The 26,548-nt window shown below is 34.1% G+C and overlaps 1 protein-coding gene across 1 annotated transcript in view; it reads right to left on the bottom strand.

The window, feature by feature from the left end:
* Positions 1-26,548, bottom strand: part of LOC114325878 (probable multidrug resistance-associated protein lethal(2)03659) — a 170,853-nt gene that overhangs the window by 107,040 nt on the left and 37,265 nt on the right. Inside the window, exons 2-4 of the mRNA XM_028274010.2 lie at positions 13,406-13,537; positions 11,693-11,926; positions 7,112-7,542 (exon numbers count right to left, since the gene is read on the bottom strand). Of these exons, the coding sequence (XP_028129811.2) occupies positions 7,112-7,542; positions 11,693-11,926; positions 13,406-13,491 (751 nt within the window). The 5' untranslated portion in view covers positions 13,492-13,537. The remainder of the gene's footprint in view (positions 1-7,111; positions 7,543-11,692; positions 11,927-13,405; positions 13,538-26,548) is intronic.

Below are 26,548 nucleotides of genomic sequence, written 5' to 3'. Positions count from 1 at the left end.
TTGCGGACAATAATACAGATGATCTTCCTCCAGCACTTTCGTTATCTCAACTTGAGATCGTCTTAGATAAGCACGGTTTCATTTTCTACAAAAGTTTTTCGAACAATGAAGAGTTTTTACAAAGACACAGTCTTCACTCTTCTACCCACTCAAGTCTTAATTTTGGTGAACCTCCTCCGAAAGTACTCAGAATCAACTCGAATCAATTTTCAGATTCGTTCTCATTCTTACCACCACACTTTAATACAGTCCAGTTAATCACCCAGAGAAAGGTCCTAAGTGTTTTTAAATCTACTTTGCGGCCAATGAATTTAGCGGATTTTCTCACTGCCTCTTCAAAATTGCTCGTGCTACGTTTATGGCAAGCCAAGCTTAGTTGGGATGAACCTATCCCTGATCCAGAATGGTCACCTCATTGGAACGTCTCAATTAATGTGTTTCAATCGATTCACCGTTTAAAGTTCACCCTTATGTGTTTAGTTTTAGATGAAAGAATTATAGAAATTCAACTCCACACCTGTAAAAGCTCTCTCGCAGCGACATATGGTTATCTGCTTGTAGCATACGAGCCCTGCAACAGATTTATTAATTTTGATTATTCTCTCTTGAACTTATTACAGTTACCGACAGCTACTGTCACCTCTGACTTGTCAAAAGTCGCCCAACCTGCTCTTTTACTACCCCTGCAAACAGTGGCGTGTCTCAAGGGCTATTTACGGCATATGTGGTCCGATGCTTTCAACTCAGCCTCTATCTCTACACTCTACACATTTAATAGATATGTGAAAGAGATTCTCTCTCTGATGTAATGTTCCATTACTGCTACTTTAGTTTGTATTCTAATTATACCTATTGGATTAAGTTTAGGATAAGTCTACATACTTTAGAATAACTTCACTATAGTCATTAGTCACTCTCATATTTGGTATCACTCTCTTGTGCATTTCTCTGTTATGGACTCCTGCTCAGTTACTCTTTTCTCCTTTCTCTTTACTCCTTGGCATGTTTAGCCTTTTGCCCGTTGGCCGGGAGTATGTTCGAACAATTATTCGACCATGTAAAAAGATTGAAAATATTTTTATAAATAAGTCCATCTTTGAAATGCAACACTGTCAACAGTTTAAATGTAAGGACAATTTAGTGTTATGTGTGTGCCTCAGCACTCAGCTCAAAAGACATATGGTTCGGGAAGACTTTCTCTTCGAGACCTCAAGTGTCACCCCCGCTTCCCTCTTGGTCCCATTGATGGACCAGGGCAAAATCGCCTTTTTATGGCAGTGTGTCACAAGCTGGGGTCCATGCGACATGCCTGTCGCTCCCTCAAGAAATTGTACAGTGTCTCAGTACGAGATCTCAGCAACACACCGTTGCCAGACTCGACTCTCAAAAGTGTAAGTTGTGTTCCAGTTCGAGGTGGTTGCAACACGCTGTTTTGCTCCCTCAATCCACGTAAAAGTGGATTCAATAGGTCCGGTAGGGACTCACCTGTTTCTCAACTAGAAAGAAGAAGACGCAACACTCTGTTGCCTTCACCCACATCGTGTCCAGACTGGATCGTGGAACAAGTGACTTTTGGACAGACAATATAGTGCGCACACGGACTGAAGGACTCATTGGTAGCTCGTAAGTAGTTTTGTAGTAGGTATTTTGTTTTCTCTGGATCAACGCTAGTGTTGTATCCACGCATTTATGTTTTATGTATGTTTTGTTTTCTTTCTCTCCTAGGTTTTCTTACTCTATTTTGTATATATTTCCTCTTAATAAAATGTTAGTACTCATGGTAAAGCTCCTTTAAACCTTAGTGTTTAAATATCCCTCTCTCACCCCCTTTATTACAGGTACATGTAGATAACCTCATACATTACATTTAGAACCAGCACGTCTTTAGTAGTACAGTCTCTCTCTCTTTGTTAGGACGATCTTTATGACGTCCTATTGTCATGTTGTGATAGGTATTATCTCAACATACGTTGAGTTGTCTAGTTGTGCACCCAACGGCTCCTCAGTAAGACGATTTATCTAGTAGTTGTTCAACTTGTGTTAGGTTAGGTTAACACGAAAAACACGTGAACTAAGCTGTTGTGTTGTGGACATAATTTTAGTGATAATTATGGGTTCCAGAGGAAACAAAATAGTGGAAGCGGCTCTGAAAGATTTAGGATTTCAAGTAGGTATGTATGAACATGTAAAATTTTCATTATTTAAGAACAATTTATCGGCTTGAAAATTTTGGGGTTATATCTATAATTTTGTTCTACTTATCTCATGAGTTGATTTTTCTTGAGATCTACAGTGTGTCCTACTGGCTTACAGTAACAATTTATTTTATACAAGTAACTAATAATTAATAATTAAATAATTTATAAGATTCAAAATTTACATTTTTTCCGTTCGGTAAAAACATATTTTTTATCTTTTTAATTACTTGCAGTTTTAATGTATACCAACGATATAAAATACCATTGAAAACTATGACATCATCCAAAACGATACAGCAAATCTGATACGCCGATATGCAATGATAGATCAATATCTCAGTTATGGTGAGTTCTGGCTTTTAAAAGAAATGTTTACCATTGACGGTTGTTTTACGTTTTATTTGAAAGAAATGTTTACCATTGACGGTTGTTTTACGTTTTATTTGATTTGATTTTGCCACTGATTTGATTGCCAAATCGTATTGCCAGTTTATTAAGCATTCTTTTTTAGGTTTTACTTGTGTTCGAAGAGAGCGACCATCTGAAGATGACCAAGTGCCTTCTATATCTGGTGGAGCTATAAGCAATGACCACAGTGAGCTAGAATCTGAGGCGGAGTGTTTCTCTCCTGATGTTTCTACATACCACCTCTCATAATCAGAAGATTCGGATTCAAATGCCGAAGGAGGACGTGTATCTTTGGATATTGAAGTCGAAAGTGAAACTCCTGATTTCGAGCCTTTACGCGGAGAACGGGAACTTGAAGGCATAGAAGAAAATCCTACACGAACATCAAATTCCAGAAAACGAGCAAGACAGCCTGCAACATGGAGAAGAAATATTACAAAACAGAGGAGACAGCGAGGAGAAAGTTATATCTCATCTCGTGGATGTCATGTACCAGGCACTACCAAGAGAGCTCCTTGTGGAGATAACTGCAGAAAAAAATGTAATATAAAATTTTCAAATGAAGCACGACTTGATATTTTTCGAAGATATTATGTATTGGAAACTTAAGAAAGAAAGCGAAATTTTATCCACTTTAACAAAGACAAAACCATAAAGAAGAGCACGAACACGACGGAGTCAAAAATACAATTCACTGTGAAGTTTTATTTACCACTGAGCAACGAAAGGATCCAAGTTTGTAAGACCATGTTTTTGGCTACACTTGGAATCCGTAAAGGTGTTGTTGATATCGCCATGACAAAGAGAACAGCAGAAAATACGAGTGAACCCGACAAAAGAGGCAGATACGTGAAAAAAGTGACTTCGATTGAACTCGCAAATGGTGTGAGAAACCATATTGAAAGTTTCGCCGTTGTTGATTCCCATTATTGTCGCTCAGGAACAAAAAAGAAAATATCTTGATCCGTCACTTAACATCACATTTATGTATTCCTTGTATAAGTCACTATGCACTGAAAATAATCAAGTCGCGACTAGCATTTCTATGTATAGACAAATTTTTACAGAGCAGTCCAATTTGCGCTTCCATCGCTTAAAGAAAGATCAATGTCGCATATGTATGGTATACAGTTCTAGTGGAAATAACAGCTGTGAAAATAAAGCAAACTATTATCTTCATCTCATAGCAAAAGACAAAGCCCGATCCGAAAAAAGGAGGGACAAAGAGCAAGCACAAAGCTCTAACGGGACATTTGTGAGCTGCAAATTTGATCTGCAACAAGTTTTACTATCTCCGATGGATCCTACCAACAATGCTCTGTTTTATAAGCAACGATTCAAACCCCTTAATTTCACAATATACGACGTTCTTACAAAACAAGGCGACTGTTTTTTGTGGCCCGAAGTAGAAGGAAAAAGAGGCAGTTGTGAGATAGGAAGCTGTCTATATCAATATTTTTCATCTCTGCCTCCATTAGTGAATCACATTTCCTGTTTCAGTGATAGATGTGGTGGGCAGAATCTGAACAAGTTTGTTGCTGCAATGTGCTTGACTGCTGTTCAGGAACTTCCAAACTTAGAATGCATTGATCTGAAATTCCTAGTTGTGGGTCACAGTGAAATGGAATGCGACTCTATGCATTCTTCCATCACAACAGAACAAAAAAGTGTAGGTAAAATAAACTGGCCTGCCGATTGGAAGCTTATTCTCAGAAGTGCTAGAAGAAAGGGTGATAAGCCATACAACGTTCATGAAATTACTCACGAAAAAATACTAGATTGGAAATCGCATTTGGAACAACACATGGTTATCAGGAAAGAGGACGAAAATCGTAAACACATTAGCTGGCAAAAAATAAGCTGGTTAAATTTTACAAAAAGCAGACCATTGGTCATGCTTCAAGGAGCAGTTTGACGAAGAATTTAGAATACTCGATTGCAACAAAATAACGGGGACCAATAAATTACCTTTAGCAGATACAATAAAGCCGTTATACAGCTCCGTAATTCCTCTTTCAAAGGAAAAATACGCCAATTTAAATTCCTTATTTGCATTATCCCCTCCAGCGCTACCGTTGGAATATCGGTCATTTTATGAAAATTTGCCATACCAGGGAGACGCCAAAATATATGAACAGCAGAAATCTGAGAGTTCCGAAGATGAATGAGGTACCTCATTCATCGAATAATTGTTGCGAATAAAAGTTTAAGTTAGTCATGTACTTTTACTTTGCAAATTCTTATACATATAGATAACTTACCTCTAACCAATTTTTCAGCCAATGCGACAACTACGTATCTAGTTTTTTTCAAAAAATTCACAACATTTATAAAAATGTATATTCCCAGTTCAAAACTACATATATTCCTGATACTATAGTAAAACACTGATAATTATAATATACAATGTCTATCATATATGAAGCACTAAGTTTAAAGCAAATTTTAAAACTGGTTTTTTAAAGAATGTGTTTTTTCGAGTTACCTAGTTGTAGTACTAAGGTGACGATATTATGTAGATGTGTATAAAAATTGGAAACAGAAGCGCTTGTTAAGTGATTATTTTTATATTTTCCATGCGTTATGTTTAACATTCATATATTTTTGCTAAATTAGGAATTAACAACCTTCAGTAATCATAAATCTTTGTTCAGTAAAATGACTGGCACTATCTTAGATAAAAAAGGAAAAACAGTATCGAATATAAACACTCAAGCCTCAACATTTCTTTATAGAGCTTAAAATATATAAAATAAATATTTTAATAAACCAGGGCGCATCTGTAAAAATATTAGTACATTTGGACGTTGAGAGGTGACTCAAATTTTTTTGCAGAAATTGCTTGGAAATAACTCAGATAATAATATTTGAGTTATCCTCCCTCTCAAAAAGTTCCGGAACATTGTTTAAATAATCAAAATATCAAAAAATGAAGGAAAAATTCGATTTTTTTCTTCGTTTTTTGATTATAACTTTAAAAGTATTCATTTCCGAGAAAAGCTGTACTGACATAAAAGTTGCGTAACTAAATTTCCTACAATATAGAATTGGTTAAAAATTTAAAAAATAGTCACCCTTGTTGCGAAATAGCAATAATTGCGAAAAAACCATACAAAAACAAGTATTTGCATTTTACGTTTTTCAACCATTTATGCAACTTAGGACCTTCGTATTTCACCCAGAAAAACTTTATGATACACTAAAACAATATTGTAAATTTTATTAAGATAGTTTCAATAGATTTTGCAAAATAAATTTTTCAATCCAGCTTTCGCAGAAAAAATTCATTTTTTCAAAATGTTATAGGACTGAAAATAAAGCAGATAGCAAGTTGAATTTTTTTTGCTTATAGAAGGGTACTGTAACTTTCATTTTCAATTTGCAAAATTAAAATCGATTAACTACCACGGCGTCAGGATTTTTTTAAATAAACATTATCTATTAGTGCTACGCGCAGGACAGCGGATAGTTTGCTCTGATTGGGCATTCCAATGACTTTTGATAATGATTGACACATTTTAATTTTTATTACATTTCGAAATAAATAAATAATTCTGTTTATTGCAAAATAAAAACGCATAATCTATCCTTTGAAATAACACTTTTTTTAGCAAAAACTTTCTTTATTCATATATTTTAACTTAGAGAATAAAAATTTAAAACAATAATAAAATTAGTTTAATTTTTGTATAATTAAAATATTAAAATACAACAAAATACAGAGTAAGAAAATAATATCTTAGATACAGATTGGAAGAAATTTTGGTGGAAATCAACTTGTGTGAATCGAAAACCGCTGGCCTGCGCGTAGTACCAAAAATTAATGTTTATTTAAAAAATTTGCTGACGCCGTGGTAATTAATCGGTTATAATTTTGCAAAATGCAAATAAAAGGTACAGTACACTTCTATAAGCAAAAAAAAATTCAACTTGCTATCTGCTTTATTTCAGTCCTGCAACATTTTAAAGAAATGAATTTTTTTTGCGAAAGCTCGATTTCAAAATTTGTTTTGCAAAATTTATTAAACCGATCTTAATGAAATTTACAGTGTTGTTTTACTACGCCATAAAGTGTTTCTGGGTAAAATATGAAGGTCCGAAGTATAGCATAAATGGTTGAAAAATGTAAAATGCGAATACTTGTTTTTGTATGGTTTTTTTTTGCAATTATTGCTATTTTGCAACAAGGGTGACTATTTTTTGAATTTTTAACTAATTCTATATTGTAGTAAATTTAATTACGCAACTTTTATGTCAGTACAACTTTTCTCAGAAATGAATAGTTTCAAAATTATAATCAAAAAACCAATAAAAAAAAACGAATGTTTCCTTCGTATTTTGATATTTTGATTATTTAAACAATGTTCCGGACCATTTTGAGTGGGAGGATAACTCAAATATTGTTATTTGAGTTATTTTCAAGCAATTTCTGCAAAAAAATTTGAGTCACCTGTCAACGTCCATCTCAAAACAGATGCGCCCTTGACTATAATATCAGTACTTACTTTGAAAGGGAATAAATAGAAGCATAATTAAGAATCCAGCTAGCCCGGCATATCCAGCTACCTCAAAAATCAAATACATCACAACTATGCTTTCCAACGGACCAACCCAAAGAAAATGCCAATATCTAAAAAGATTGTCAAACCTGTTAACATCATTAGACAGCAGGTTTATCATCTGACCGATCGTTGTGTTCACTAAAGCTTTTTTGCTTAATTTCAAACTTTTTCTGTAAATCAACGAACAACAAGCTATTCTGATTTTCATTCCAAGGTGTTGCAGTGAAAGATGGAATGAATGACAGAAAATTACGTAAAAAAGTGAACACAAAACTATAAACAGGGAGTATATGTATGCTTCTGTGAGAGTTACTGACGTCTGGTTTGGTTCGTAATATTCTATAAGCTTCTTTAAGAGTAAAGGCTGTGATAACCTAAAAAAAAAAATAAGTTAAATATCTACACCATACCTATATTTAAGTCTTAAAAATATGTGTAGTACTGACATCTTTGTCAAGAACAGCAAATCTAAATGGACACTATTGAATACTTAATTTAACTGTAAAAATAAAAATTAATGCAACTGTAAAAAAACTCAAAAGAATACAACAGAGCAATGCACCGAATATTTATAAATTTCAAAAGCGCTTTTGACATAATCAATCGGACGAGAATAATGGAGGAGCTAGAGAATCGTGGAATCCCAGAAAAATTAAGACATATGCTAACAGTCAGCCTAAAGAGCATCACAGCAAAGATCAGTTTCAGCGGAACAACTTCTAAGTAAACAAAGGCATGAAACAAGGTGACTATCTCACCGACACTATTTACTTTGTAACCAACAACAATGTTACAGCTCAACTTCAACTAGTGGCATACGCAGATGATCTAGTCATCATAGCGAAGACGAAAATAACACTTATAAAAGCAGGGGAAAAATTAGGTAAGGAAGCGAAGAGAACAGGGCTAGAGATAAACCAGCATAAAACAAAATACATGACGATAGGAAAGGACGACACAACAACTCAGAAATATATAATAACACAGAACCATAAATTTGAAACTGTATCCACTTTTAGCTACTTGGAAGTAATAATAAGAAAAACCGGAAAATAGAGAACAGAGAAAAGAATTCTAAAAGGCAAAAGAACATAATATGGAATGAGTAGATCGTTTCTGAGAAGCAAGACTCAAAGTAAGAGAACAAAGATGAACCTATATATGAGACCTTAATAAACGACAATTAACAAGAAAGAAGAAGATCGCCTTCTCAAAATTTAAAAGAAAAATAATGGGAACAATTCTGGACCACAATGTAACAAGACAGGGAGAAAAGAAAACAAATGCCGAACTTGAAGAAGAATTAAAGACATAAAATATAGTCAGGTACTCAAATAAATTCTCTTCGCTTAGAATGGACAGGACATATACAGAGACGCCCACAATCAGATATGTTGAGAAGGATAACTTACTGGACATCACTATGGCCCATGTGTAGAGGAAGACCCAGAAGAAAATGGTTGGATGATGTAGAAGAAGACATAAGAGCAATGAATGTAAAAGTCTGGAAAGTTCAGAGCAAGAATGAATGAAAAATAAAAGTCATGAGATAATAAATCTCACTTATAAGGTGAAAATTCCAGCGAGAGATATACAGGGTGGGCCAAAGATTACAGTCCACCTCGATATTTGGCAGTATTAATTATATTTTAAGGGATTGAAGAATCAGGTCGATTTTTGATCTAAGGGCGACACATTTTTACCGGAATGGGACGTTTCATCGCCGCCGGTTCATCGCCGCCGTTTCGATGCCGCCGGTTCATCGCCAGTCCATTTCATCGCCGGCCGTTTCATCGCCAGTTAGTCAGTTGATTTTGTATTATGGGAGATGACACGACACGACGTTAAATTCAGTTCAAAACTTATGACAAATAAATAGATAAAAAATATTATTATATTAATTTACTGTTCTATTTCTACTTCCCCTAAATTTGATACTAAACAGTATTAAATTTGTAGTGTTAAATTATATTTTATATTATATAAGTTTAAAAGTCTATTAAAAGATTAAGTATGGCAACGGGAATGGTCATATCTCTCATTCCTAATTAATATTAAAAATAAATAATAAATGTAACTGTCGAAAATTGGTGGAAAATTCGGAAATATATCAGTTAGCGATTAACTGACTGGCGATGAACCGGCGGCATCGAAACGTCCGGCGATGAATCGGCCGGCGATGAACTGGCGGCATCGAAACGGTAGCGATGAACTGGCGGCATCGAAACGGTAGCGATGAACTGGCGGCGATGAAACGTCCTAGACCCCATTTTTACGGTACATAAATCTGTCATTTGTCAACCACCTCCCTTCCATTTTGCCCATCCCTTATTTTTAAATAGGGAATAGGGGTCGTGTGCTAGCTCCCTTGAAAGGTTATGCACTTCTTTATTTAGTAATATTAACATTGACACAATTATTTATATCAATGGTGTCCAAGAAAAATTATTTTGAATTAAATTAATTGACACAAAAAGAAGAATGTATGCAATTTATTTAACTCAAAATACATTCTACTGCTGACAGAAAACAGAAAAAAAATGTTTATTTGATAAATAAACATTGTTTGTTGCTTAAATTTAATATTCGACCTACCAAGAGGCAGATGGGTGGCAGCTTGAACATTGAAGTTAAGCGAAAAGCAATGTTTATTTATCAAAAAACATTTTTTCTGTCTTGTGACAGCAGTAGAATGCATTTTGAATTAAATAAATTACATACATTCTTCACACACACTACACATTACTCCCCTGACTTAGTGATAAGTTATACAATTACGTGGCTAAAGGTTCTAGTTCTAAACCAAAGCCAGAATCAGAGAAAAAAAACATACATTCTTCTTTTTGTGTCAATTAATTTAATTAAAATATTTTTTTCTTGGACACCCTCTATAAATAATTATGTTAACGTTTATATTATACAAATGAATGTTAAGAAAACCAAGTTCATGATTATTTCTAAGCAACACACAGTAGGAAGGCTAGATATCGAGGGAAAACAAGTAGAAAGAGTGAATAACTACAAATATCTGGGAACCTGGCTAACAGAAAACAACGACCAAGGTAGAAAAATCAGGACATGCATCGAAATTGCAAGAAAAGCATTTATAAAAATGAAAAAAAAATGTTTGTTAATCCAGACCTTCCTCTGGAGCTGAGAATAAGAGCCTTAAGATGCTACGTATTCTCGACTTTGCTGTATGGAATGGAAAGCTGGACACTAAAAGGAAACAATATAAAAAAGTTGGAAGCATTTGAGATGTATTGCTATATAAGAAGGACTTTTGAAGGATTTTGAAAATACCATGGATCCAACGAGTTACGAATGCAGAAGTGTTAAGAAGGCTACATAAAGATTGCGAGCTGATAAAAAACATCAAAACAAGAAAGTTGGAATATTTGGGACACATTACTAGAGATGCGAAATATGAGATATTAAGGTTCATAATGCAGGGCAAAATTAAGGGGAACATATTCATAGGTAGAAGAAGAATTTCCTGGCTGAGAAACTTAAGACAGTGGTATAGTCAGTTGCAGCTCAGTAGATCTTTTCAGAGCAGCCGCCAATAAGGTACGGATAGCTGTGATGATCGCCAATCTCCGATAGGGGAAGGAACTACAAGAAGAAGAAGTCGATTATAAACCTAGATGTGTTTATTGAATGGAATATTACGGCTAATGATAGATTAGCTAATGGTAAAGACGACCTACAGTATATGGCAAGAAAACTAAAGGAGGAATATGAACAGTGGGGCTTAGAAATTAATGTGGAAAAAACTAAATACCTACCCATAGGAGCTGAGCTATCCAATATCGAACTAGAGGATAATGAACAAATTACATCCTGTAGTGAATACACTTACCTGGGAGTAATCTTCGATAGAACGGGAAAAGACGATGAGGAAATAAAGAAAAGGGTAACACAAGCTAGAAGAACAACTGGCTGTCTAAATGGAATACTTTGGAGCTCCGAAATAGGAATACAGCGAAAATACAATATCTATGAAACACTTATTAAAAGTAGCCTAATTTACGGAGCAGAAACTTGGAGAATAACCGAGAACAACAGGAAAAAATTAGAAGCTGTAGAAATGGATGTGTTTAGAAGATCGTTAGGTATATCCCGTAGGGAAAGAGTTCGGAATGAGGAAGTAAGACGAAGAAATGGAATAGATGGTTACTTAACAACAGACATTGAGAGGAAACAGTTGATTTGGTATGGTCATGTTCAAAGAATGGAAGACACAAGATTGCCCAAAAAGATCATGCAGTGGGTACCACCAAACCGCAAAAAACGAGACCCAAAAAGACATGGAAAGAAGGGGTAACCAAAGCAATGAGTACAAGGGATCTTAGAGATGGCCAATGGGATGATAGAAGGACGTGGAAGTTAGGCATCGGACAACGTCGAAAGACGTTCTAAAACCGATACATACATACAATATTACGGTTAGCCCACACCTAGGGTTTGATACTATGACTATGTAATGGTTAGTATAAAATAAATGCGTTACAAAGTACTTACTTTATACAAAATTCTAAAACAAAAGTACAACAGGCGTGAATGAGGATATCCTTTTTGAATAGTTTCCAAATCGGACGTATGAGGCATGGGTGTGAGTGTTCTAGTTTTTCTAACTTCCAAAACGCTTCGAGCTGATCTCCGAGGTAATGAGACTCATGTTCTTCAAGGGGCTTGTATAAGTCGTCTTCATTTAGTACTTTGTTCCATCCCTTGTAAAATACTTTTAAACCCCAACTAAAAAAATATATGGTTAAGAATACGTAAAATGAGACTAGTTTTAAATTATTAGTGTCATGTTGCATGCATGACCCAAGAAATGCTAGAAAACCTTGAACAAAGACAGACGCAAATGTAAAAGAATGTGTGTGTACTTTGTACGCACGTAAGAAGCTATACTTTTATTGAAGTTATACTTCTTTAGGCGCGATTGAGATTGAGGGTGAATTTATATTGATCTGCGCGCATGCGCACACCGACAGTATGGTATTGGTCGTTATACGGACTCTGATTGGGTGTTGAAATGATCTGTCAATAATAAATAATTGTTCAATATGAAGGTAAACAAATGTAAAATATATTAGTTTTATTGTTGTGAGGACAGAAACAAAAAAGTTTATAATTGTAGTGACATTTAAATAGTTTTTAAAAGCAACAGGTACGTAATAATTGTAAATGTATCATAGGTACCTACCTATTTGAACCTACCAAAATACATAGTATGTAATACTTTTATTTACATAATTTGATTACCATCAAAAGTTTTATCAATGTTCACCTAATATATTGTTTTCTTACTCTATGTTTTGTTGTATTTTTTCAATTCTAAATCATTTCAATTCAAAATCAAAATAATTTAATTTAATTCAAAAATGCCAAAAGCTTAATCCGTTTAGTTAGTCGATCTTCGCACATAATGACACATTGCCTCCGTGGCGAAGCGTTTTAAGGCAAATGAACCCCAATATACCAACCGCGCTGATAGCTGGTTCGAATCCCAATAAAAACTTTTATTTTTTTATTTTTTTTTTTATACATTTTATGATTGTAAGTATATTTATTATATAATTTTATTTTCAGAAAATACGTATTTAGTTAAAAAAAATTTCCGACAATTAATGTTCAGAAATCATTTGTTTTATTCTTTTATTATTTTAATTTTTGGCACTGTTTTAATAAAAATGTTTGAGAAGTAGTAAGTATAAATTAGTTTAATATTTAAATAAAATATAAATAAAAAGTATATTAATTTCGTTTAAATCATATAATAGAAGTATAACTTAATATTTATGAATCGTCCGGGATTTGAACCCGGGACCTCTCGATCTCTGGTCCAATGCCATACCAACGAAGCTATTGTAGCTCTGTGTATGTCGTATGTGACATCTCGGACATAATTACAAATCAGGGTGACAAATAGATCAATTGAAGTATAAAAATGTTATATTATATACTTTATTATCTTACTTCCGAGGAAGACAAATCCAAAGAGACAGAAATTATAATAAATAATATATTTACTAAAACACTAATATAGTATTTTAATGACTTATTTGCGCTGATACGACATGTCATACATAACTTGAAAGATTACTCACTCAGAATGAATTCACTCTCAATCGCGCCTAGAGAAGTATAACTTCGAAAACAAAAACAACGACAAATACAGATAAAAACAAAAATTGCAAATAAATGTAACTAATATACTTTACTTACCAAAAAAATAAATTTGACAAAAAGTTTGAGCTTTGTTGTGGATTTTTACCCTTATTCTTGAGTTCATCACAATTGCCATCATCCATAATTCATATACCAATTGTTTTTAATTTTATATTTGCCACGGGTAATCTAAACAAAAAATTCAAAATTAGATATAGAAAAATGAAAGAAAGGCTTGATTTTGAACTATTCCTAACAATATAATATAATTCCTAACAATATAAGACTATATTAAAAATCATTTGAACATAAATAGAATTTATTATGTCAAACTACTACAATCCTACAGGGTGTGAATATTGCTACGAAATTAATAAGGAAACGTAAATATCTTTTAACCTACCCTGTATAATGTTACAAAACATTATATTTTAAAAGAAGAAATCGAGCAGAATCCAAAAATGTCAAAATATACAGGGTGTCCCATTTAAAAAAACGAAGTTATAAGCAACTTCCGGTATAACCGGAAGTACCAAGTAGATGAAAATATTTTCATTGAATAGATCAGTCTTCAAAACCTCATTATTCCAATTTTCATAATTCAGTTACCTTTAGTTCTCGAGATATTTCTAATAGGCCCTTTATCTGCCTCACCCTATATACACAAACATAATATTCTATAGGTCGACATAACTTATATTACACATAATAATATAAGATATTATAAATATGATAATGTTTCTACTATACAGCTTGCGGTCTACCGAGGGATGCAATGTATAAGCTGTATTATATTACAGTGCCAACAAAAAAATCTTTACAAAGTGAGTGTAACGCGAAAATAATAAGAATTATTATTTACATTGTACGGCTTATTCCCAACAAAAATAGTAAAGTATGCGTCTTATTTAATTTATAGAGATGGGTTTTGTCGGAATAAACACGTTCTATCGGTACGTCGGCTAATCTAATCACCCTACCTATTCTTTCCTCAGAAGAGTTTGAACATAATAATGAATACCAACTTTCTAGGAAAATATTTATTGCTAAGTACTAACAAACATTTCAATATACAATAAACTTTATGCAAATTTAGTTTGTTTACTATTATGCAAATTACACTGTTATCTTCCTGGGTGGCAAAATCCAGGTAGATGACACACTCGAGGTATTAATTGGTTTTGAGTACTACTTCGGAGTGAAAATACATGTTAAACCTAATAATACTTGAATGTACTGAAGTTTTTAAAAAAACTAATTCAGCTCCACAAGAAGTTATTTCCAACGGAATTAGCTTTCTTCTTTCTATGTATAGAGCGCCTAAAAAACTACGTGCATAGATAGGTTTCGATATGCATGTTTCTTTAAAAATAGTCGAAATAAAACAAGGGCAATTATCTTGTTTTCCTCCAACCTCAGCGGCTGCTCATCATCTTTTTCGGGTATATTACCAAGTTCAAGTGAGGCTTGGTTATCAGCTAGATCCAAAAGACTGGGGATGGAAATTAGTCGACAGTTCATTAGAACCAATTCAAACTTTACTCTCACCTGCCCCGAAAAAACTCCTGAACACAATTTTTTGCAACTGTTAAAAAGGGATGTAGCGCTATATGTGGTTGCAAAACAGTTGGACTGTTTTGTTCGGTAGCATGACTAATTGTCAAAACCGGTCGTGGTCCAATGTTGAATCACCAAAAATTGAGGATTCATTTGATTCTATCGAGGAGCCATGCGATGTGTCATTATTGGGGCAATTTACTTTCACCCAGGATGAACAAGAAGGAGAAGAACAAGAAAAAGATGAAAAATAATAAGAACTAGAAGGCGAAGAAGAAGAAGAAGAACAAGGAGAAGAGGAAGGAGAAGTATTAGAAAATTATGAACCAGTTGGATAAATTTCCCTTTTTTTTATTTATACCGCTTTTTATATCTTTTATCATTTTTAACCTTTGACAATATCAATTATTTAATAGCTTCAAATTAAACAAAATCGTAACAGATTCGTGGAATAGGAACACTGGGGAAACCACGTTAAAAAATGTGCCAAGTACAGTACCTCAAAGGTGGTGTGGAAACGTGTGCTCATAATATTATGACGATTACAACTATTTTACTAGTTGTATCTCAAAAACGGTGTCTCTTAGGAAAAAAAAAGTAATAAGACATCTTTTATAGCTAATTATCTATGCTACATTTTTTGTTAGAGCTAATTTTATGATAAAGCTTACCGTTTCGCTGAAAATCGCAAAAAACTATATTTGGTGACCTTTGACCCGGCGTAAATTTTTAGCTCGGGTCGGATTTATGAGGCCTTTTTAGATTTCATTTATGATGGTATTGTGAACAATCATGCCAATTTTCAGCTTGATAGTAATTTTTGTAACCTCGGATGTGTAAGTTGACCGGAGTAGTATAATATTGTAGCAGTTATAAATACTGAAATTAAAAAGTAATTATAGCCTCATGTTTTTTAGCATTCTGTTTTTTTTTATTCATTCGCTTGTGTTGGATAACCAGAAAGCTCAGTGTAAAGACAGGAAGAATTGGAAAAGGGTCACGAGAACAGCAAAGACACACAGCAAGCTATAAGTGACAGAGGGGTAATCCACCTCACCCAAGAATAGGATTTTGAACGCCATGGCGTTAGCTATTGGTACCGTGCAAGTTCGGAAAAGGGACACCTGGTTTCATAGCTCAGCAACATTTTTAGCACTTTTAATTTTATTGGCCAATTATATTAGTCCTGGTTGCTGGATAATTGTCAAGGCCATAGCCCACAAAAAGTTATAAGAAGAAAAAGTAAGATTTAGGTTATGTTATTAAAAGGTTAACAATTGTATATAGTAAATACAATTGATTATTAAAATGTAGTCCTACAAGCAAAATACAATTGATTAAATTTACTTTTATATAATAATTGCATATCATATCAATATTGTGGAGCAAAATAAAATTTTTCTTCTTCAATGACAGCAGGTATGAAATACACGTCAATTTGACAATTTCAATTGACAATATAAATTATTTCAGAAAGTTGCAAGATTTATCCGCTATTTACGCACGATCGTTTCTCGTATCCCCTCTAAGTACGTACTTGAATGAATTTCGGATCATAAAAAAGTTATGCAAATGCAAGGTTTTAAGAGTTAGTTATTGTGCATTGTTTGACATACAATTAAGAATTTTATGTTCACCATTGGCAAACATAAGGGTCACATTACCCACATGCGCGCCAATGGTGAGTATTAAATTCCTAATTCTGGGCCTCGGAGGTAAACTACACTATGTCATTTGGAGCAACTGTATTTAGCCTGTGTTTGCAACAAAGTTTAGAGCATTTAGGATGTTAATAAAAATTTAATATATCCCATAATTGGTTGAAAAACAATATGACCATATTTTAATGATAATATATAACCAATTTGTATAATCCAACTAATAAAATAAGTGGATTAAAGGAACTTGTTCAAAATAACACCATATCGACATAGTGTAGTTTACCTCCGAGGTCCAGAATTGTAGATCAAAAAATGCGCAATAACTACCTCTTAAAACCGATCACATCTAATTTGCATATCTTAACCGATTTTAGAGCAATAAAAAATCGTCCGTTTGTAAAAACAAATTCAACACCTCTGTCTCGGAAACGAAGTATTTGCGGACATAAATTTATAAAGCAAACTGTCATTATTTTTTTGTACAACTAACGACGCTCGTTTATTCCCCGTTTAGGCCCGAGCCTCTTCAGGATTTTTTCATGCAGAATTACCCCTTAAAGCTTGTCATACTCATTTAAAAACACCATCTATTGACTAAAAACGGCTAGGAGTTAAAGTGCCTAACTGTTTTATTATTCGACATAAGCAAATGAACCAAATACATAACCTTAAGAAAACATGAGGCTATGGTTGGGTTTTAATTTCAGTATTTTATAAATGCTTAAATATTCCACAGGGTAACGCGAACTTTGAGAAAAAATCATAGTTTGATTGGTATACCCGGTACACAACGACATTTTACCTGTCTAGCAACAATATTATTACAGCGATATTGTTAAAGAATAAGGCTATAACATGTTAAGGAAATCACTTAAATCGGACAACAGGTTTAGGAAATTCGAGACATTAAAAATGACCAATTTTTAAGGTGGTGAGGTAATTCCTTGGATAAGTGTAGTTCATATATTATACTCGTTATGTGAATAAATATAATTCGTTATGTGAATATAATATGTGTATATGTTATGTGAATATAAATTTATGTGAATAAATATAATTCGTTATTTGTGTTTTCACAGAAAGGGCTCTAGATAACAGAAAGAAATAAGGTAAATTATGTAAGGGGGTAAAACGCTTGCCTATGTTAGACCGTTGATTTAAACAGTTTTTTTTATTTTTTAACACTATTTCAAACTTCAATGATTTCAAAGATTTCTTATGATTACTTCTCTTAAAAATTTTGAGTTTTTATCTTTGTTTTTTTCTGTATAAATTTCAAAGTATTTAAAAAAACATAAAATTTTTTATAAAAATACTTCATGTTTTATTTCGAAGTTATGTATGTAGAATTAGCGTATAAAAAAAGTATATTAAATATTACAACCACACATTGTCCAGCTTATGCTCGCCCCCGTTGGCTAAATTATTCCGATTCGTTTTTTGCACAAACTTTTTTATACACGAATTTAAAAATCTATTTTTTAATTTGAACAATTTTTTTTGGATTGTTTGGGTCATTCTTCATTCTGGAAGAGATCCTAAAACAAGCTCTTGAGGGTTGAAACAGCTGGAATAAAGGTGAACTGAGTTTCCATTAACAACATTAGATATGCGGATGACTCTGTCGTCTTAGCCGAAAATATTGAAGATATTCAGAGACTAGTTAACAGAATAGCGACATATAGCCAAGAATACGGTCTAACAATGAACATCAAGAAGACAAAATTTATGAGAATATCTAAAACTCAAAGAAATACCGAGAATCTCCTCATAAACGGAACCAACGTCGAACGAGTAGACCAATATGCATATCTTGGAACAATGATCAGCTCCACAAATGATTACTTCCAGGAGATTAAAATTAGAATAGAAAAGGCTAAAGCGAATTTTAACAAAATGAGAAAAGTGCTCTGCACAAGAGATCAAAGGTTAGAGCTAAGAGTAAGTTTGGCTAGGTGCTACGTTTTCTCGACTCTGTTTTACGGAGTGACAGCTTGGACCTTGAATGCGACATCAATAAAAAACTAGAATTATTCAAGATGTGGGTATATAGAATTCTAAAAATATCATGGACAGAACACGTCACAAACAAAGAGGTTCTGAGAAAGATGAATAAAGAAATGGAAGTCTTAAATACAATCAAAAACCAGAAAATTGGAATATCTCGGACGTATTACAAGTGGAGAGAGATACAATTTGCTCCAACTCATTATGCAGGGAAAGATTCAAGGAAAAAGAAGCATAGGGAGACGCAGAATATCGTGACTGCGCAACCTGAGAGAATGGTACGGATGTACATCAAACGAACTTTTCAGAGCAGCCGTCTCCAAAGTCCGAATAGCTATGATGATTGCCTACCTCCGTCGCGGAGATGTCACTTGAAAAAGAAGAAGGGTCATTCTGAGTAAAAAAGGTCTCCTGTAATTTTTCCCTAAAATTGATTGTTGTTGAGTTATACGCGATTTAAAATTTGAAAAACGCGAAAATACCCATTTTCAAGGCTTAATAAGTTAAAAATTAATTTTATGTAAGTAAGAAAGTGAACAAATCAATGTTTAAACACCCCTTACAAGATCCTCAATAAATGTTTACATTATTTTATTACAAAGCTGTTATTTTTAATTATGAACAATGAGCGCTAAGCGCGTGTTGATGCGGCCGTTCAATGGAGTGCGAGAGAGATGCGCGACGCGGCCGTCCAGTCAATACGCGCTTAACACTCATTGTTAATAATTAAAAATAACAGCTTTGTAATAAAATAATGACAAAATTTATTCAGGATTTTGTTGATTTGGTCACTTTTAACATTCATAATAATAATTTTTAACCGAGTTATGGATAAATTGTCTGATTTTAAGCAACTTTTGTTCTATAGAGTTTTTACGGAAGTCAATACTTTTCTAGTTATTTGCCATTGAAAATGTTGATTTTTCGACAAAAAAACTACGTTTTCAGACGGTTTTTCGCTAATAGGTAACTCAAAGAGTAAATATTTTATCGAAATAAATATCCTTAGCAAAAATGTAGCTTATAAATAACCCAAAAAATGGTGTATCAGTAAAGTCTATCAATCAAATAAAAACAAAGTTGTAGCTCATGAAAAATACGTTCTTATTCGTCTAATTCCAAATCGACTATTTCAAGGTGAAATCCCCGAAAAACTAAGCACTTTTCGGGAAAACCCCATTTAAACTTTTTTAAAGTGTTTATAAAAAGCTTTGTTTTAATTGTTAACAAAAGTTTTAGCATTAAAAATAAGCGAGTTACGCTCAAAATAAAGTTGGCCCTCTTTTTTTTGTAAAAAATCATGAAAATCTCGCCGTGTTTAGCTCCACAAATGAAATTAATCGCTACCGCTTTACAAACAATTTACTTACCTTTATATTTTTTATATGATCTGTCAGTCTCACCGGTTTAAAGTGTTTATTTTTGAAAGGATTATAATTGGGAAAGCTTGAATGGGTCACAAATCACGAGTGTATGCATATTTTGAACAGCCATATCTTAACCAATTTTTGTCTAACGGAGAAACAAAATGAAACTAGCATATTTATAATAGCAAAACCTACATTTTTTTACTCTTTAAGATTTTTCTTATCACTAATACTTTTTAAGTATTTTGAAAAAATAAAATTTTTCAAAAATTTTTTTTTACTGTAAAACAAAATGTTTTTAAAAGTAAGCACTTCAAACCAATCAACCTTACAGATAATATAAACAATACACATACAGTTAAAATATATGGTAAAGCCAAACGATTAATTTCATTTAGGGTGCTAAATAGAGGGAGGTATTCACGATTTTTTTTACCAAAAAAAAAGGGGCCAACTTTTTTTTAGTGTAAATAGTTTATTGTTGATGCTGTAAACTTTTGTAAAAAAACAAATAATAAGGCTTTTTTCGATACTTTAAAAATGTTAATAAGGTTTTTCTGAAAAACGCTTCTTTCTTCGGAGATTTCGCGTTGAATTATTCGATTTGGAATTAGACGAATAAGAACGTATTTTTCATAAGCTACAACTTTGATTCAAGCTACAACTTTGATTCTACTCAATTTGTAAACTTTACTGGTACACAATCTTTTCCGCTTTTTTATAGGCTACACTTTTGCTAAAAATATTTTTTTCGATAAAATATTTACTTTTTGAGTTATTTGGGAAAAGCGGTTTGAAAACGTAGTTTTTTTTGTCGAAAAATCAACATTTTAAATCGCGAATAACTCGAAAAGTATTGACTTACGTAAAAAGCTTTATAGAACAAAAGGTGCTTAAAATAAGTCAATTTATCCATTTCCGGCCTTTTTTTAAACACGCGTTTTTCACCCCCGAGAAGGGCTAAATGTCACCCCCGAAGTAAAAGCAACCAACGGCACAAATTCCGAATTTTCATACAATTCGGAATTGCCCCTGGAAATTACACTCCAAAACGGTCATTTATTGGGCTACAAAGATATTTTAAAAAAATAATTGAAAGAACAAAGCAAAAAAAAACGAAAGAACTCAATTTTGTGAGAAAATCTATGTAAAATGGATCGGTCAAGTAGCTTTACCCTCCCCCTCCCCCCGCCCCTGTACCAATAATTAATGCAAGGATTTTAAAAAACTTTGTCACTTGTTTCTGATAGTTGGTGATGATCGGATGTGTCATAAAAATACTGTTATTATCAATTTTCAAACAAAGTATAAATATAGCAGAAATGGCCTGAAATAAACTAGGATTCTATTTTTCATTAAATTTGACTAACGACCACCTTATTTTTACAGAAGAGGGTAAGGTGGTAGTTTAAACACTCTGAAAATTAAATAAAAATTCTAAGGAAGGTGTATAAAAATAACATTTCTTTAAGGAAATATAAATATGGTAGTTGTACATAATTATTTATGTACAATGTCTAGGGTTCATGATATATGAGAAAAATTTGGGTAAGAACATAGAGACGACCGGGTAATACTATGCAAAATAGTTATTAAATGACTCCATCCCAAAAATTAAAGCTATGTAATACACAAGAGAAATAAAAAATACCGCACTTAAAACACTAATATAAAACCGTACTGTAAACACGTAGACCAAATAATAATGATCATAAACTTACCCTTAGTTAAATCTTCTTTTAAAAAACGTTTTGAACCAATAGGATATTTACTTAAACGCAATGAAAACTTAATTTAACATATGTGGTTTATTTATCAATACCAGCTTTATCGAAAAAGTATCTACAATGATGATAACAACCTGCCAATGACCTTTAATTAAAAATAAATAAAAAAGTGAATATCCTCTGGGTAAACAATTTTTCCACCTACCTCTACCGAAAGTATACTTTTCCGGACCTGATTGTAGGGAGCAAAGTTGTACTTTTCCTCCCTAGGGAGGAAAATATTTTTCCTCCCTAGGGAGGAAAAGTAAAAATGACGTCATGGTATTTCATTCATGAAATATAACTTATTGACGCCCTGTATAATATCTATTTTCTATTACGAAGTATCTATACATTTTAACGTTTATTTATAAAACTTCCTGTATTTTGCAGAATGGTAAAAAACAGTAAATTGTTATTTTGATTTAACAATGTTTACATTAATAATTTGACTTATATTTGACAGTTGACAGTTATATTGTACCTACTTGTTGTTTTAGTTCTAATAAATTTTGTTGGTTAGTTACATAAATAAATTAAGTAAAAATTAAAAAATTACTTGTTATTTGAAGAAGGTGGAAAACCCATATGTATAACATGGGAGTAAAGTGCCTTTTCCTCCCTTGAATGATTACTGCCCTCCGCTACGCGTCGGGCTGTAAACTTCATTCTCGGGAGGAAAAGTTACACTTTCCTCCCTTGTTATACAAATAGCTATTTTCTTGTGTTGGAGCAACAGAACACCATCGGAAATTACTTTTGTTCACTAATAAACATAAGACTAGGTACCTATTTTCCTAGTATCAAGCACCTTTACATTTTCCAGTCATTTCTCTATTAGTAGACCAGGGCATTTAGCACTAAAAACACCCGAATAAATAATTTTTTAAATACAGCACCTAGAGACCTGCCGTTTTTTGCATTGCGTTCAGGATGCCGCCAGGAAAAAAGCCTACTATTCAAAAATGGGTAGAAATGCATAATTGCACTGTAAAGTGCATAAAATGCATCCAAAATTGCATAAATACAAAAATAAAGTCAAAATCAGTACACTAAGGAGCAAAATTTATTATTTGGGGGGTTTTTGGGGTCACTGAATACGATTACGCCATCAGAACTGACCTCCGGATCACCTGATGCCCAAGGTCACTGCAAGGGACGTCATCTTCTGGAGTTCCGAGGGTTTTCGGTATCAAATTGATGCAAACGCGTTACTTGCCGGTTTTAGGGGTCACTAAGTACGAATATGCCATCAGAATTGACCTCCGGAGTACCTGGTGCCCAGAGTCGCTACTAAGGCACGTCATCTTCTGGAGTTTCAAGGGATTTCGGCACTAAATTGATGCAACTGGACTATTCGGGGGTTTTTAAGGTGGTTCAACACGAATCTGCCATCAGAACAGAGCACTGGATCACCTGGTGTCCAAGGTCACGGCAAGGGACGTCATCTTCTGGGGTTTTGAGGGTTTTCAGTATCAAATTGGTGCAAACGGATTACTCGGGGGGTTTTGAGGTCGCTAAACACAAATATACCATCAGAATAGACCACCGGATTACCTGGTGCGCAATGTCACTGCAAGAGACGTCATCTTCTGGAGTTTCGAGGGCTTTAGGTATTAAATTAATGCAAATGGATTAGTTACGGATTTCTAGGGTCGATAAACACGAATATGCGATCAGAATTGAACTCCGGAGAACCTGGTGCCCGCAAGATCGCTACTAAGGCACCTAATCTTTTGGAGTTTCGAGTGTTTGCGGCAATAAATTGATGTCCACGGATTACTCACTGGTTTTTTGGGGTCGGTAAACACGAATATGTTATCAAAACTGAGCTCCGGAGTACCTGGTGCCGAGGATCGGTACTAGGATACGTCATCTTCTGGGGTTTCGAAGATTTTCGGCATTTAATTGATGCAAATGGATTACTGGAGGGTTTTTGAGGTTGATAAACACGAATATGCCCAAGGTCACTGCAAGAGACGTCATCTTCTGAAGTTTTGAGGGATTTCGGCATTAAATTGACGAAAATGGATTACTCGGGGTTTTTTAAAGTCGTTAAACATGAACATGCGATCAAAACAGACCATTGTAGCACCTGGTACCCGCGGTCACTGCAAGGGGCGTCATCCTCTGGGCGACGTTTTTCGGTACTATATTGACGCAAACCGATTACTTATAGGTTTTTGGGGTTGCTGAACACGAATATGCGATCAGAACAGACACCGGACCAGCTGGTACCTAGGGCACGCCATCTTCTTGAGTTTCGAAAATTTTCGGTACTAAATGAATTCAAACGGATTTCTAATGGCTTTTTGGGGTTGCTGAATACAAATACGCCGTTAGAACACACACTGGAGCACCCGGTGCCCAAGGCAGGTTATCTTCTGAAGTTGCGGGAGTTTTCGGTACCAAACTCATAAAAACAAATTACTTTTGGGTTTTTGGGGTTGGTGAACACGAGTATGACTTAGATGAATGATTCTGGAATATCTAGTGATTATGATGATCAATAATAACGCCAACGCATAATAACATTGTCATAATATAATATAGTAAATCGATCTGGAAATAAATAAAGAAAAAATATTGTCAGATATAAATAAAGTTTATATAAATTTTATATATACATAAGTAAGAAAATTGAATAGCACAGTCAGTTCCTTGCAGTGATCATGGTCACCAGGTGCCCCATGGGTCTGTTCTAATGGCATATTCGTATTTGGCGACCTTAAAAACCCCCCGAGTAAATCATTTGCATCCATTTTAAGCCGAAAAACCTCGAAAATCCAGAAGATGACGTCCATTGCAGTGACCTTGAGCACCAGGTGATCCGGTGGTCTGTTATGATGGCATATTCGTGTTTAACGACTCAAAAACCCCCGAGTAATCCATTTTTATCAATTTAATGCCGAAATATCTTAAACTCTAGAAGAGGACGCCCCTTGCAGTGAACTTGTGCTCCAGTTGCACAGGGAGTCGGTTTTGATGGCATATTCGTGTTTAACGACCTCAAAAACCCGTAAGTAATCCGTTTGCATCAATTTGATACCGAAAACCCTCGGAACTCCAGAAGATGACGTCCCTTGCAGTGACCTTGGGCACCAGGTGATCAAGAGGTCTCTTCTGATGGCACATTCGTGTTTAACCACCTCAAAAACCCCCTGAATAGTCCAGTTGCATCAATTTAGTGCCGAAATCCCTCGAAACTCCAGAAGATGACGTGCCTTGGTAGCGACCCTGGGAACTAGGTACTCCAGAGGTCAATTCTGATGGCATATTCGTATTTAGCGACCCCTAAAACCCATGAATAATCCGTTTGCATCGATTTAATGCCGAAAATCATCGAAACTCCAGAGGATGACGTCTCTTGCCATGACCTTGAGCACCAGGTGATCCAGAGGTCAGTTCTGATGGCGTAATCGTATTCAGTGACCCCAAAAATCCCCCAGATAATAAATTTTGTTCCTTAGTATACTGATTTTGACTTTATTTTTATATTTATGCACTTTTGGATGCATTTTATGCACTTTACAGTGCAGTTATGCATTTCCACCCATTTTTGAATAGTAGACTTTTTTCCTGACGTCATCCTGAACATAATGCAAAAAACTGCAAGTCTCTAGGTGCTGTATTTAAAAAATTATTTATTTTGTGCTAAATGCCCTGGTCTATAGGACTGAATAGTCCTAATATATCGCGAATAATGTATTATTCATAGACTTTTGAGCACATGTTAAATATAACGGGAATCAAAATATCGATGGTTTAAATATGTGGTAAGTAAATTTTTTCCAAAAAATGTGTTATATACACAGAGTTTGCACTTTTAACCTTTTTGTTGTTGTTTGCAAATTTGTTAACCGCACCCTATGCCGGCTAAAATTGCTAACTGCCAAAATGTGGTAACTTCACTAAATAAATATAGTTTCAAAGTTATACATCACCTAAAATTATGCTCATTTTCATAGTTGATTTGTTCATGAACAGATTAACGGATTCAGCAATTTTTTTTTATTTTAGATTTTTCTTTGGTATTTACACACTTGGGCAAATGTTTACTCAAACTTATCTTTTGTACTTATACCGGGTGGAAGAAAAGTGGACAAGGTACAAGTGTGAGTATACATCAAAATCGTTTTGTAGTTTTACGTTTTGTGAACATTTTGTTTTTTGAATGTCCCTGATATCTTTAGAAACAAAGTAAATAGACTTTTTTATTATAATTTGACATGTGTTTTAACGGAAACAAAAGTTTGAGACACCCTGTAGAGAGGAAATGGTACAAAGGTACAAATGGGTATACATCAAAATTATGTTGTAGTCTCATAATATGTGCACATTTTACTTTTTTAGATTCTCTATATTTAATACTTATCAAAGAAACTAGACGGGTTTACTCTTTAATATGTGTTTTAACTGACGAAATGCGATACACGAAGAGGCCATGTCTTAACATACGCTGAGATGAAATTATTTCCTATATAAAGTGCGAAAGGAACAGAGTGTTCAAAGAAAGAAAATCTGTGCAATGTATCTCTCATTATTTCAAGAGCATCCACGTAGACACCAAATCCATACTAACTCTCAAGGAAACTCCACCCCAAAACATCACAAAGCCTCCATTAAACAATCTCGTCATTTTTATGTTGCGCTTTGCATACCGCTCACTTGGTCGACAATAACTCTAAACAGGCCGCGCACTGAATCGACATCGAGCGATCGGCGGTGCGCGGTGGCTTATTTATTTCCAAGTATAGCAAAATCTGCCGATTGCTCTTAGCCGAGTCGATCGCTCTATGCCGATTTAGTGCGTGGCCTGCTTTAAGGTGTCGACCAGAATTG

The sequence above is a fragment of the Diabrotica virgifera genome, chromosome 1 (genome assembly GCF_917563875.1).
Source record: "Diabrotica virgifera virgifera chromosome 1, PGI_DIABVI_V3a".
Classification (NCBI taxonomy): Eukaryota; Metazoa; Arthropoda; class Insecta; order Coleoptera; family Chrysomelidae; genus Diabrotica; species Diabrotica virgifera.
This window is presented reverse-complemented; position numbering and strand designations above follow the sequence as displayed.